The sequence below is a fragment of the Protobothrops mucrosquamatus genome, unplaced genomic scaffold (assembly GCF_001527695.2).
Source record: "Protobothrops mucrosquamatus isolate PMUCROS unplaced genomic scaffold, P.Mucros_1.0 scaffold3047, whole genome shotgun sequence".
Classification (NCBI taxonomy): domain Eukaryota; kingdom Metazoa; phylum Chordata; class Lepidosauria; order Squamata; family Viperidae; genus Protobothrops; species Protobothrops mucrosquamatus.
This window is the reverse complement of record NW_015389060.1, coordinates 119,191-132,266: the sequence shown is the minus strand read 5'-3', so window position 1 is coordinate 132,266 and position 13,076 is coordinate 119,191. Positions and strand designations below refer to the sequence as shown.

The 13,076-nt window shown below is 58.8% G+C and overlaps 2 protein-coding genes across 2 annotated transcripts in view; both read left to right on the top strand.

Moving 5' to 3' along the window:
- Nucleotides 1-4,859, top strand: part of UNC13B (unc-13 homolog B) — a gene marked incomplete at its 5' end in the record, with an annotated part of 34,469 nt that extends 29,610 nt beyond the window's left edge. Inside the window, 5 exons of the mRNA XM_015826306.1 lie at nucleotides 1,146-1,226; nucleotides 2,209-2,356; nucleotides 3,084-3,176; nucleotides 3,383-3,542; nucleotides 3,926-4,859. Coding sequence (XP_015681792.1) covers nucleotides 1,146-1,226; nucleotides 2,209-2,356; nucleotides 3,084-3,176; nucleotides 3,383-3,542; nucleotides 3,926-4,211 — 768 coding nt within the window. The remainder of the gene's footprint in view (nucleotides 1-1,145; nucleotides 1,227-2,208; nucleotides 2,357-3,083; nucleotides 3,177-3,382; nucleotides 3,543-3,925) is intronic.
- LOC107296950 (probable phospholipid-transporting ATPase IM) overlaps nucleotides 4,613-13,076 on the top strand; it is a 58,110-nt gene continuing 49,646 nt past the window's right edge. The window contains 1 exon segment of the mRNA XM_029286178.1: nucleotides 4,613-4,667. Within this exon segment, the coding sequence (XP_029142011.1) occupies nucleotides 4,613-4,667 (55 nt within the window).

The window sequence follows — 13,076 nt, the reverse complement described above, 5'->3', positions numbered from 1 at the left end:
TTCCGATCCAGACCCAAGCTGGCTGGGGGAAGAGTTGACTTTTCATGCTGTCTCGCCTCCAGCATCGTCCCAGCCCAAGGGAGGCCCCTGGACCACCCCTGCCCCAGGTGCTTGGGTGGGGTGTTGGCCTTCAGCAGGGAAAACGGGGCCTGGGGGAATCAGCAAGAGGGGTCTTGGTAGGCCGAGGCCTTCTCCAAGGACTCGGGGGGGTGAGGGGCTGGGAATGGAGAGGGCCTCAGCACCAACTCCCCTGAGATGGAGGGGGGAATCCCTGCAGGTCCCTGAGGTCTCCAGCTGCCTCTTCTCCCAAGGGGTCCTCTGAGCAGCCTGGAGGGAACTTGGTGCAGCCATCCCAGCAGGCAGCCTCAGAGCGATAGCCCTGGGGAGGGTGAGGGGGGGAGGGCTGATCCCTGTTCTGATGTCCACACGCCATGGCTGGGCTCTTGAGGTGGGACTGGGTGGCCTCTCTTGGGGTACCAGTGGCTCCCATTCTCTGGGAGGCTTCGTCTCGGCTCAGGAGATCCGCAGCAGAAACCAGCAGCACAGCAGTTGTGCTCTTTTGGACACGGTTTGGTTTGGCCAGGGAGGCCCCCAGGTCTCAGGAGTGACCGCCCGCTGGGGTCCCTTGGCAAGAGGGGGAAGCAGAGAACCCACTGGGGAGAGGGGAGAGGGGAGAGTCAGGCCGAGTGGGAGAGGGCGGTTAGATGTCTCTGGGCTGGAGAATCCCACCAGTGCAGCCTGAGATTTGGCGGCCATCATCAGTTGTGGCCTAAGCAGCTTCCAAGGAAACACAGAAAAAAAGTGGACGGTGCCCTCTGTCATCTGCTGGGCTTCCGTCAGGGACAGCTTGGCTCCTGCAGGGTTTGGCCCCGAGAGGGAAGCATCAGCAGTGAGTGGTAGAATGTGTTTCCTCAGTTTCCCCAGTTTCCTCTCATTGTGCGTGTCGGTGTCTGGAGGAAGACACCTCCCAGCCGCTGCTTGCGCTGCTTGTACTTCCACCAGCTAATTGTGCCCTTCGTCTGCTGCTCCTGCTTCTCTTCCCCCCCCTTCCTAGCCTGTTAACTGCATTACCTCGGCCCCCAACAAGCCCCTGGGGTGGGCGGCCCACTCCCCATCCCTGCTCACCCAGCGGGTTTCCCTTTTAGGATCACATGGTCCGGGAGGAAACCCGGAGCCTGACCCCCAGGCAGTGCGACGTGCTGGAACTGGCGCTGGACACGATTAAAGTGAGTCTCTTCACTCGCTCACACACTGTCCTTAGAGCGGGCAAAGCCCAACAACCAGCCCGAAGCAGGAGGGGTGGGTGGACGGACAGACGGGTGGATGGATAATGGGTAAATGACTGAATGGATGGATGGATAAACAGATGGATGGATGGACGGACAGACGGACGGACGGACGGACGGACGGACGGATAGATAAATGGATGGATGGATAGATGGATAAACGGATGGATGGATGGATAAACGGATGGATGGATAGATAGATAAACGGATGGATGGATGGATGGATGGATGGATAAAAGGATGGATAAACGGATGGATGGATAAACGGATGGATAAACGGATGGATGGATAGATGGATAAACGGATGGATGGATGGATAGATAGATAAACGGATGGATGGATGGATGGATGGATGGATAAACGGATGGATGGATGGATAAACGGATGGATAAACGGATGGATGGATGGATGGATGGATGGATAAACGGATGGATGGATGGATAAATGGATGGATGAGTGGAGCAGCCTTGACTTACAGCACGTGGCCAAAGACAGGCCTAAATCAGGCAATACACTCCCTGTCATCCCATTAAAAATGCTGTATTGGAATCTAAGTTGGAACTGAAGGAATCCTTCAGAATAATGACTATTATTATTATCACTGCTTCATCTGAAAGTTGCAGAGTTGCCTTCCTTGAAGGTTTGACCCTGGCAAAGGGGAAGGGTCTGCCAAAGGTCTGGAATCCAGCAGGGCCATCTCCTGGGAACTGAATGGGGGGGATCCACAATGGCCAAGGGAATGGGGGTGACAGCCCCCTTGGTGGCCCCTACAGTCTGTGGCAGCAGTGGGAGGGGGTGGTTCATGGGCTCACTCAAGGTGGTTCAGGGCCAGAAGGGCTGTCCCGCGGAGGGGCCTTTGTTCTGGGTGCTTCTTGCGTTGTGGACGTGACCCTCTTTGTCTGCCTCTTATTCCCCCCCACAGCAATACTTCCATGCCGGGGGGAACGGGCTGAAGAAGGCCTTCCTGGAGAAGAGCTCGGAGCTGCAGTCGCTGCGCTATGCCCTCTCCCTCTACACCCAGACCACCGACACCCTCATCAAGACCTTCGTCCAGACCCAGACAGCACAAGGTTCGTGTGTGTGTGTGTGGATGAGACTTGTTGGCATGCTGGCCCCTCCCCTATCTACGAACAGCTTCCCACGTTAGCCACATTCACGGAGCAACTGAACCCCCAGATGTGTTTGGACGGACTGGGGGAGACGCAGGCTGTTCTGCAGTGGGGCGAGTCGTGTCGAGGGATTGAGGGGAGGGGGTTCCAAGAGGACGTGCCTCCTCCAGCTCCGGTGTGTGCAGCAGCTGGAACGGCAGTGACCATCCTGGAATCACAGGGTGGCTTTGCCCAGGAAGCAGTTGAGGATTGTCTGGAGCAGAAATATCCCTTCTGATCAAGTCCCTGGAGCCCCGTCTTCTGCAGCATCCCAAGCAAAAGGGCTCGGGGGCTGAGCAGCCTCAGCTCAGTTCAAGACAGGCAGGATGGTTCTCCCCTCCCTCCTCCCTGCCTCTGAGGGACTAGCCTCCCACGGATGCCTGATGAAAGCCTGGCTTCAGGCGGCAGAAGATGGGCTAAGGGAGGCAGGGGAGCATGGAATGGCATCCAGTTGGGCTGAGATGTGAGGGGGGAGCCAAAGCCCTCCACTTAGCCCCTATGCACCCTCCCTTGGGCAGTAGCATCCTCTGCTCATCATCCCCAACTGCCACTTCAGGAAGGTGCCTCAGCCTCCGGGAGGGGCAGCCCTGTGCAAACAGTCCCCCCCCCCAGTGGCCAGCAAGTCCATTGTTTCTTCCCCTCCTCCCAGGCTCCGTAGCAGAGGACCCCGTGGGCGAAGTCTCCATCCAGGTGGACCTCTACACGCACCCAGGCAGTGGGGAGCACAAGGTCACCGTGAAAGGTAACCAGGTGGCATCTCAGCCGATGGCATCTCGGCATCCTTGCCTGCCAGGAAGGGCCCTGCCACCAGCAGGATGAATGGGGGGCAGGTAGAGCTCATGGGTGTCTCTCGCTCCAGAATGGGGTGTCCTTTGCTCAGTGTGGGGGCCACAGTCCCCCCATTACGTGGGGCATGGGAGAACACCCTCTCCCCTTTTGTTCCCACAGTGGTGGCTGCCAACGACTTAAAGTGGCAAACCACCGGCATGTTTCGCCCCTTCGTGGAGGTCACCATGATTGGGCCACACCAAAGTGACAAGAAGCGGAAATTCACCACCAAGTCCAAGAGCAACAACTGGGCTCCAAAGTACAATGAGACATTCCACTTGTAAGTCCCCCGGCCTCTTTCCTGGGGGGGGGAAGGGGGTCTCTGCTTCCTCTGTGGCTGGGCACACTTTTTCACCTCCGTGGGGTGCCCCACCTGCACCCTGGTCCGCCCCCTCACTCAGTGCCCTGATCCTTCCCAGGCAGGCAGTTGTAGGGTCTGCTCCGGACACTCCGCCCGCCTCCCTTCTTTGGTCTCATGTCTTCCTGAAAGATTTTCCTTCTGCAGTCAAATTAAAGGAAGCAGCCCCCCCCAAGAGGCAGGAGGGCGCCTCCCCAGGGATGAAGGACCCAGCCAGAGGCTCTGCTCAGAGGGGCAGAACCCCGCTGCCTCCCCTGCCCGCCTGCTGTCACTCGGCTGACCCTCTCTCGCTTTCTCCCCTGCAGCGTCCTGGGCAATGAGGACGGGCCGGATGCCTACGAGCTGCAGGTCTGCCTGAAGGACTACTGCTTTGCCCGCGAGGACCGGGTCCTGGGCATCGCCGTGCTGCAGCTCCGGGAGGTGGTGGAGAAGGGCAGCTGCGCCTGCGGGTGCCCGCTGGGCCGGAGGATCCACATGGACGAGACGGGGATGACCATTCTGAGGATCCTCTCACAAAGGACCAACGATGAAGTGGCCAAGGAGTTCGTCAAGCTCAAGTCCGAGTCCCGCTCCCTGGAAGAAGGGAGATGATCCCGGCCTCCGTCTCGGACTGCTTGGACTAGACACGCGGAGCAGCACCCCTTCCCCCGGGGCACCCCAGGTGGAGCTTGGGGGGGGACTGTGAAATCTTCCTTCCCAAAGGAGTCTCTGGAATGGATCGGACCAGGGGGGGTCATGACCCCCTCCTGCTTCAGCAGCTGTGCACAAGGAGTGGGGGCAACATGCGCCCGCCAGAGGGAGGGGCAGGCGACCGAATCTCAGGCCGGCAGGAAGACCCGGCCCCACATTCCCTCCACTTGGGCGAGCCACAGGCAGGGAGAGAGGGGGCTCTTGAGCTTTGACCAGGCAGTGACGAGGGTCTCAGAAGGATGCTTGCCTGGAGAGGCCAGTGGAAGGAGCCCCAGCGGGCCGTTGGCACCTCGTTGGTCGCCATGGGGCGCAAGGAGGGAGCGTGCCTGACGCAAGCTCTGCTCTCCTCCGGTGCGGGTGAAGATGAGGAGGGGCTTCCCTTTTTCTCTTGACGTTGTACAGCTTCACGGTCTTTCTCAGAACGCTTCTAGATGCTGCTTAGCTGTCGTGGGCGGGTGTGATTCAAAAATGCTGTCGCCAATTTTTAACCCCGTTGAATGTGCCACCGTTGCAGGAAGTGTAGCCTTTAATAAAGGAACGTTAGCGGCATTCGCATCTGTTGCCTTTGGTTGGGCTGGCCCACCTGCCGCTGGGAGTGTGTGGCCCTCGGGCATTTGGGGGGTTCTGACATCGCCCCAAAGCCTTTTGGCACAGCAGCTGCCGAGGAACCGGGTGGAGACGGGGGAAGCGCTTGAGTTTGCACTGGCCAATTCTGAAGACGGCTGCAGTCTCTCTCACCCACCATCTGGAGCTTGAATGTACCCCGTCCTTATGCATAACTCTGGGGCACCTTCCTTTGGGAGATACAGCTGGCACCGGTCCTCATGCCCAGTCACTGCTGGTGCCCTGTCTGGAAACCGGCCTTGTGCTGGGGCACAGGAGGGTCATTTAAGATAAGATAAGATAACCTTTATTGTCATTTTTTTACTGTGGGCACAACGGCACACATCAAAAATGAAATTTAGTTGCCCGCTCTCAAAGTGAAACACATACATGACGCACTCCTAAATATACTATGAACAACATATGTATAGACCCACACCCCTACATATACGTAGCAGATAAATATTAAATACTGTCCGTCTTGAATATATAACGGAAGGAGGAAGCTTGAGAGTTCGCAAGGTTAATGCTGTATGGAATGAAACTATGGCTGAATCTGGATGTTCTGCTATGGATACCACGAAGCCCCCTCCTCCCAGAAGGTAACAAGGAAAACAGGTTGTGAAGAGGGTGTCCCAGATAATCTTGCGGGCCCTACTCAAGCAACGCTTCTGTGCTATGTCCTGGGTGGGAGGGAGGGAGCTGCCAATGATCTTTTCGGCCGTCCTCACCACTCTCTGCACTGCCTTCCTGTCTGAAGCAGGGATGCTTCCAAACCAGACTGTGATGCTGTATGACAGGATGCTCTCAATCATCCCCCTGTAGAAAGTGGTCAGGACAGGGGAAGGAAGATGTGCTTTTCTCATGCGATGCAGAAAATGCAGGCGCTGCTGTGCCGGGCTTCACCAGTTTCTCGCTGTTGCGCTTGGTCGCATTTAGCCAGTCAGGTAGCTCTGTGCTTCTGCCTAGTGCCGTTCCTGGAAGGCCTAGAGATCCTGGGGGCTTTGCCCTCCTGGGGCACCTCTTGGGAATAGCGGGTGAAGGTTCAGAGCCCAGAATCAGCTGGCAGTTTCCGTCCTGTGCCCTGAGATGGGTTGAGCCAGACTGTTCAGTCGGAGCAGAGTGGAACTCGGAGCGGAAGAGAGGCCCAGGGGTCAGCTAGATGATCTCTTGGCTGGTCTGGAGCTTTGTGGCCCCAGAAGGGTTGGTGGATGAAGCTTTAAGTGAGGGTTTTTATTTGTTTAAAACATCTGTATAGCCACTGGAGTTAAAACCAAACTGGGTGGCCGAGAGCCCAGCAGTAATAATAAATGGAATTATAAAAACAAAATGAAAACCCAAAACAGAAAAATCTCCCCCCCCCTTCTCATCCTGCCCTGAACTCGCCCCATCCCAGCGCCTGAAGGTGGCCTGAGCTCTGTTGCTCCAGGAGAGCCAGGGTCTGTTGGCATCACTGATGCCCGGATTTCCTAGCACTCCTCCCTAAGCGAGGCTACCTTTGGGATGTGAGAAGGGCGATGATTCGCGGGGAGGGTCTTGGCCGCTGCTGCCCCTTCAGGGTGGATCCTTTTCCAGCCTCTTTGGCTCCTCTGAGACTCCAGTCACTGACTCTGCAAACAGGTGGGGGTTTTGCCCCCGGGTACCCCAAGCTCCTGCACAAGAGAAGCAGGCGATGCCAGGGAAGGAGGGGGGGTTGTCCACGGCCGCCATGCTGGACCAAGTCCCAGGGGGGTCACAGCAGCCCACTCTGAAAATCGGTTAGCTGCCTTGGCCTCCTCGGGTTGCTTCCCGGCTGCAGTCTTCCCGACCCCCTCTTCAGTCAGAGAGGAGCCTGGCCCGCGGGCTTCTTTTTTCCTTCCTTAAGGTAAGACTTCCCCACCTGTGAACTTTGTCAACACACAAACACAGGTTTTCAGAAATTATGCAGCACTTAAAAAAGAAGGCAGCATGGCGCAGCTCACGTCGATGTTGCTAGTTTCTCTGGGGAGGAGATACCACTACAGAGATTCCCCCCCCTTTTCTCCTCCCCAATGAGGGGGGAGTGTGGGAGAGGGGCTTCTGGGGGATTCCTCTCTAGGCAGCTGCTCTGACCAATCCAGCAAAGCAACCAAAAAAGGCTTAAATCTCCCGTTGGCTCCATGGCCCCAAAAGGGGGGTTTCCTTGGGGTGCAGTCTTGGCATGCTCTGCAGCCCAGGCCATCGCCAAGCAGGGGCGGGGGGGGGGACTCCCTTTAACTTTGCCTCAAACTGCAACCAATGCTGGAAAAGCTGGGAAATCCATTGGGGTGTGCGGATGGAAACTTGTCTCCAGTCCTTCCGTAATCTGTTCAGCCAGCAAGCAGCAATAAGGCCTTAGGGCAGGGTTAAGCAACCTTGGCTCTTTTATGACTCATGGACTTCAACTCCCAGAATTCCTGAGCCAGCATGGGGCAAACTTTGGCCCCTTCATGACTCGTGGACTTCAACTCCCAGAATTCCTGAGCCAGCAGGGCTCAGCTTGGAAACCTCTCCCTTTTCCCTCAGCATGGCTGGCTCAGGAATTCTGGGAGTTGAAGTTTACAAGTCATAAAAGAGCCAAGGTTGCCTACCCCTGCCTTAGGGCATGGCCACTTGGGGAGAATGCCAAGGTCCTTCTCTTGGGAGAAGACCACCCTTTGGCCTCCATTAATTCAGGGTTGTGGGCAAGCTCCTCAGGATGGTGGCAGGGAGGAAGAGGGGAAGATTGGTAGCTGTCCTCTTCCCAGCCAGCCAGGGCCCTCTGGCACGGCCCCTGAGCTGTGGGAACTCCCGCACCAGAGCCCCAGAGCAGAGGGGGGCCGTTCCAGAGGCGGATGGGGCTCTCTGGGCACTTGCAGAGGGAGTCTGAAGCATGCCAAGTGCTGATCTTCTCCGGCCTCAGGTTTGGCCCTACTGCCAAGCACCAGCCCGAATAAAACATTGCAAATCCCACCTCCGTTAATGCACAATTCCCGTGGCTCCCTTTGACTTTGCTGGTCAGCAGCTGGCAGTGAAGGGCGCAAAGGGCAAACGTGTGGCAGCCGTGGGGACGTTGCAACACGCAGAACTTCAAGGGTTAGTCGTAGATACCCCTCGCTCGGTGCCGTTGTGAGTACAGTTGGTTGCTGAACCGGTGGCCCTAGAGCAGGGGTAGTCAACCTTGGCTCTTTTATGACTCGTGGACTTCAACTCCCAGAATTCCTGAGCCAGCACAGCTGGCTCAGGAATTCTGGGAGTTGAAGTCCACGAGTCATAAAAGAGCCAAGGTTGACTACCCCTGCCCTAGAGCGAGGATCACCTGCAAACAGGTGAGGAGAGGGAACCTCTGAGCTCTTGGAAGGTTTGAACAAGAGAGAAATTCAGGAGCCCAGCAGGATTCCCACCCTTGCCAGGCAGGCCCGTTTTCCTGTTCAGGGCTGCCCCCAGCTGGAGGCCGGATCGGCTGCGTGGCTTCCAAAGAGGGCTTTAATTTCTGTACGGCTTGAAATGAGGCCGATGGCTCCATCTCCCCAGCTTGCTGACCGCTCTTGTCTGAGACGTGATCGGCCAGGAGGGCCCTGACAGTCTCTAGGGATAATCACCTGGCAGCCCCAGAAAGTGCATACGTGGGTGCATCTCGTCTGGGGCAGACAGCCCCACTGCAGTCCCTGTTGAAGAAGCAAGGGGGGCCGAGGGGCCTAGGTGCCACTGAGGCCCAATGAAGCTTCAGCCATTGCTGGCAGAAGCCCAGGCCAGTTCCGGCCATGTGGCCTCAGCCAGGCCTCTCACCACAGGCAGCGGCAGCCCCAACCAAGCCAGGCGTGGCATTCTCTCTGCTGCTGTGGGACACTGCAGGGGAGGCCAGTGCCCAGCTGGCCAGCATGGGGCGGTCAGGTAGTCCCTATAGAATCAACTTGTGAAGGAGGCCAAAGGATTTGGGGGGGGGCTCTCAAGGGGGTATCATGTCTAGCCTTTCCACTTGTGGTTTCCCACCTGCTGGGGCTGCCTTCAGCTAAATCAGTGGTGGCGAACCTATGGCACGCGTGCCAAAGGCGGCACTCAGAGCCATCTCTGTGGGCACGCGCGCCATGCCAGGGAGGTGGCAACCATCCCTCTTCAACCAGTCGCCCGCTAACGTGGCTGATTGCATCCCAGTACCCATGCGCTCGCTGGCCTCTTGTGTGCAGGGGCCGATGGTGTCAGGCAGCCGCCGCCCCGGCCCCTGCCTCGCCTTGCCCTGTGACAATGGCATCCCTGCCCTGCCTCGTCTTGCCTCGCCTCACCCTGCAGGACGAGCCTCCTGCCCACCGCCCCACCTGCCAGAGATGCCCTGGATCTCCCCCAACCCTGCCCGGCCCCCACAGGCGTCCCTCCCCACGAGCAACATTGAGGTGATCATGCCCACCTTGGCCACACCCACCCAGTCTGCCATGACCACCACAGCCATGCCTATCCAGTGGGCCACACCCACCTGGCACCCGGCGATAAATAAGTGGGTTTTGGGTTGCAGTTTGGGCACTCGGTCTCTAAAAGGTTCGCCATCACTGAGCTAAATCAAAAGTCTCTCACCAGGCCTGTCCGCTCCTGCATTCACTGGCCACAAACTCACCCAAGGCGGAGAGCACTGATCATCTTTACTGCAGCCACTGTCTCAATAGTGGCCCCCCAGCCCCTCATGCTCCCCCTGTCCTCCTCCTCTGGAGGGTCTTCTGCTTGGCTGCTGAGATTCTCCCCCCCCCCATTTGCTCCAGACTGGTGAACGTGGGGTGTGTGAGGAGTGCCCCCCCCAGCATCTTTACATTCCTCCGGTGGGTCCCCCAGGGTGGCAGATCAGAGAAGCTTGAGCTGAGGTCTGTTGTGGGACCCCTCGGCCAGGGGGGGGCTTCCTTTGTCCCGGGCAATGAAGACCCTGATCTCCAGTGGGCAATTGGGGCTCCCCCCCCCCGCTTCTCTCAGAATTCGCTCTCTTGGAGTGCATAAGTTCAGCCTCCCCCACACACACACATACACACAACATACAGGGCCAGGCGGCAGAGAGAGAGAGCGGGGCGAGGGTCTCTCAGCAGAAGGCCTCCGGACGCCCCCGCAGTGCTTTCCGCCAGCACCGGCCCTGCCCCGCTTGTTGGGCTTCGTTCCGGCTCCGACTCCCCGGCCGGGCGCCCGCTCGGCGGCGGCGGCGAAGGAAGCGAAGCGAAAGCACTTTCCTATCGACAGGAAGCAGGGAAAGGGCCGGCCAAAGAGCCGCGTCCCCACCCCGAGCGGAGCGGAGGAGAGCCGTGAGCGCCCCCGCCCGCCACGGGCACCGGCTGACAAGGAGGCTGACAAGCCGGCCCGTCCGGCAGCAGCGCCCGGAGGCGAAGGGAACGGAGCGCGGGACGCGCGGGAAGGCGGCCGGTGCAGAGCCGCCGACGGTAAGCGACCCTCGGACCCGTGGTGGCCGGACGGCCTGCCAGGAGTAGCGGGGGAGGCGGGCGGGGTCCCGGGACGCTTCCCCAGAAGAGCCGCTGCCCTCGCCAAAGGGGCGCCCGCGGGGCCCTCGGGAAACCCGCCCTGGGTTCGCGGGCGGGCGGGGGCGGCGGCTGAGGCGCGAGGGCGGGGCAGGTCGGGCGTCCGGCGGGCATCCGGAGCGCAGCTTCGTGGAGGCCCCGGGGGACGACGCCTTTTCCTCGGGGGCCCCTCCGGCCCTCGCTGGGGAGCAAGCCGTGGCGGGGCGAGGGAGAGGTCGTCGTGGGCGCTTCTGGCCCCCTGAAGGCCGCTCGGGGCGGAGCGCAAACTTGGGGTCGGGTCGGGCCGGGCAGTGCCGGCTTCCCTTAGGCTAGGGGGCACCGGCCGGGCTGCGGGCAGGCACGCTCCGGGGCGTCCGTCGGGCAGGAGCGGATCTTGGTTTATTGCCTCAGGTCGGAGCCCCTGAACCGCCCGCGCCCTCTCCGGCCGCGCAGCTTGGCTGGGCTCACGAGGGCGGCCCCGGCCGCTTCCTCTCTCTCGTCCCCGGAGAATCCGGCCTTGGCGAGCCGCGCAGCCCGAGAGGACCTCCCGGCCGGGCTCCCCTCGGAGGCGCTGAAGCAGCAGCCTGGGCGACCCTCCGCCCTCCCTCTCTCTCTCCCCCCTTCCGCCGGGCTCCCTCCCCGGGTGGCGGTAAACTTTCCAGGAATTGAAGCAAGCGGCCCAAAGCCAGGGAGCGGTGCCCCATGTGGGCCTCCCCGGGCCGCTTCTAAACTTCTCTCCCTAGCAGGATGGGGCACGTGCCAAGGAGCGCGGCCCCTCCCCAGCTCACGCTAATTCTGTCCCCAGCTGGCATGCCCTCCCCCCCCCCCCGCAGGCTGCCTGTTGCAGCTCCTGATGTTAGTGGGAGAGCTGGGGGGGGATGTCTCTTCCCCCCCCTACCCCGCTTGGCTTCCCAGCCTGTTTTTTCCCGGGAAGACCCAGCAGCTCCTCCCTCCCGAGGCCGCCGGAGAGCTGCTCGCGCTTCCATCTAAGGCAGTGTTTCTCAACCTGGGTAACTTTAAGATGGATGGACTTCAACTCCCAGAATTCCCCAGCCAGCAAAGCTGGCTGGGGAATTCTGGGAGTTGAAGTCCATCCATCTTAAAGTTGCCCAGGTTGAGAAACACTGATCTAAGGAGCGGCGCTGGGCGGCCTTGCGAAATGGGCCCCGCGTGTCCCTCGGTCCGGGGTGCCTGCCCAGAGGGCCAGGGAGACCTGCGGGCCAGCACCGCCAGGGGAGCCTGACGAGCCTCCTTCGGCTCCTTTGCCCAGAGGGGGATCGGCTGGTCCCGGGATGGGGAGCCCGCTCCCCAAGATAAAACGGGAAGGCAGCGCGGCAACCGAGCAAGAGGGGGTGGTCGGAGGGAGAAGCAGAAAGGCGCTGCCTTCCACAGCTGCCACTTCCTCCTCTTCGCTCCCACCCCAGGATCTGACGGCGCAACGTTTTCTGGTCAGGTTGCTGCCCAGATGTCAGTGGCGACATTACTGGTGCCCGTGCAGGCCTCCTCCCCAACACGGCAGGGAAAAGCAATGGCCTGAGGGATTTCCGCTGCTTTCATGGTGCTGGTTACTGTCCCGCCTGCCTTTGCCAGTTCCTGCAGAGGGTGGCATCAACCCAGGCTAAACACAGCTGGCTCTGGAGAGGCCAACCCGGAGTGGGCCTGGCGGGAGGGACAGGGTGCCAGGCTGATTTCTTGTAACTTGCCCGGCCTGGGGAGAAGCTCTGTGGGCGTTTCAGGACGAGCCCCCTCCTGCCAAGAGATGAGGTCAGTGGTTGTGTATCACACTTTCTCACAATCGCAAGGTTTGATGAATAAGCCACAAACGCCCATTCCTGGTCTCATTTCCGTGCCTGAGTTTAGTGGCCTGCCTGGTGTGGGTAGGTTGAGAGAAATCCACCTTCTGCCCACCCCAAATTTTGACCCACGGAGGGGATGCAGCTTTTGGACTCGTGTTCAGAGTCCTGTGCTAAAATACTCAGAGCCTGTTTTGTTTTAATTCTATACGTCTGACTGAAACTGGTAAATATCATTTACTTTCTTCTTGGGCCAAACGAAAGAAGATCAAGTAAGCGATATAGAATTTTTTCATGTGTTGGATAAGGCAAACACAATTAAGAGGGATTTAACTATTTGTGTTTTAAACGCTCTGCCTCTTTCTATTCCTTCATGCTGATTTGTGTGAATTTATAGTGTATTCTTGACGTTCCGAGCAGAAACATTTTTTCAGAATCTGGTATGGAAATGACAAGCTATCCGTTGTCAAAGGAGGATCCCATTTTCTATCATTTCAGGCACATATCGCTGGGCATTTATTTTTAGCACTGGTTTTTCTGGGGGAGGAAAGGAGGAATTTAGAAAAGCCAGTGTTTACTGCAGCTGATGGGCCATGGATCTGGGGCTTACCCTCCTGCTCTTAAGGCTTTTATGTTATACAGGAATGACATCTAAAAATACCTGGTAGATCTTGACCTGGGGGGGCGGGAAGGGGGGGCTAGGCAAGGCTTTTCGCTCTGGGCTAGCTGATTTCTGAAGAAACTCTTTACAAAAGTTTGCATAGAACTTCAAGCTGTGTCCAAAGTGGTTCCTGGCATGTTCTTCGCTTCGGCGCCAGCATCTGAGTGGCGGGACAGCTGGACTTGCCTTTTAGCCAGGGATCCAGGAGGGAATCCATTCAGACCCTGAAGCTGGCCTGTATTTCTAG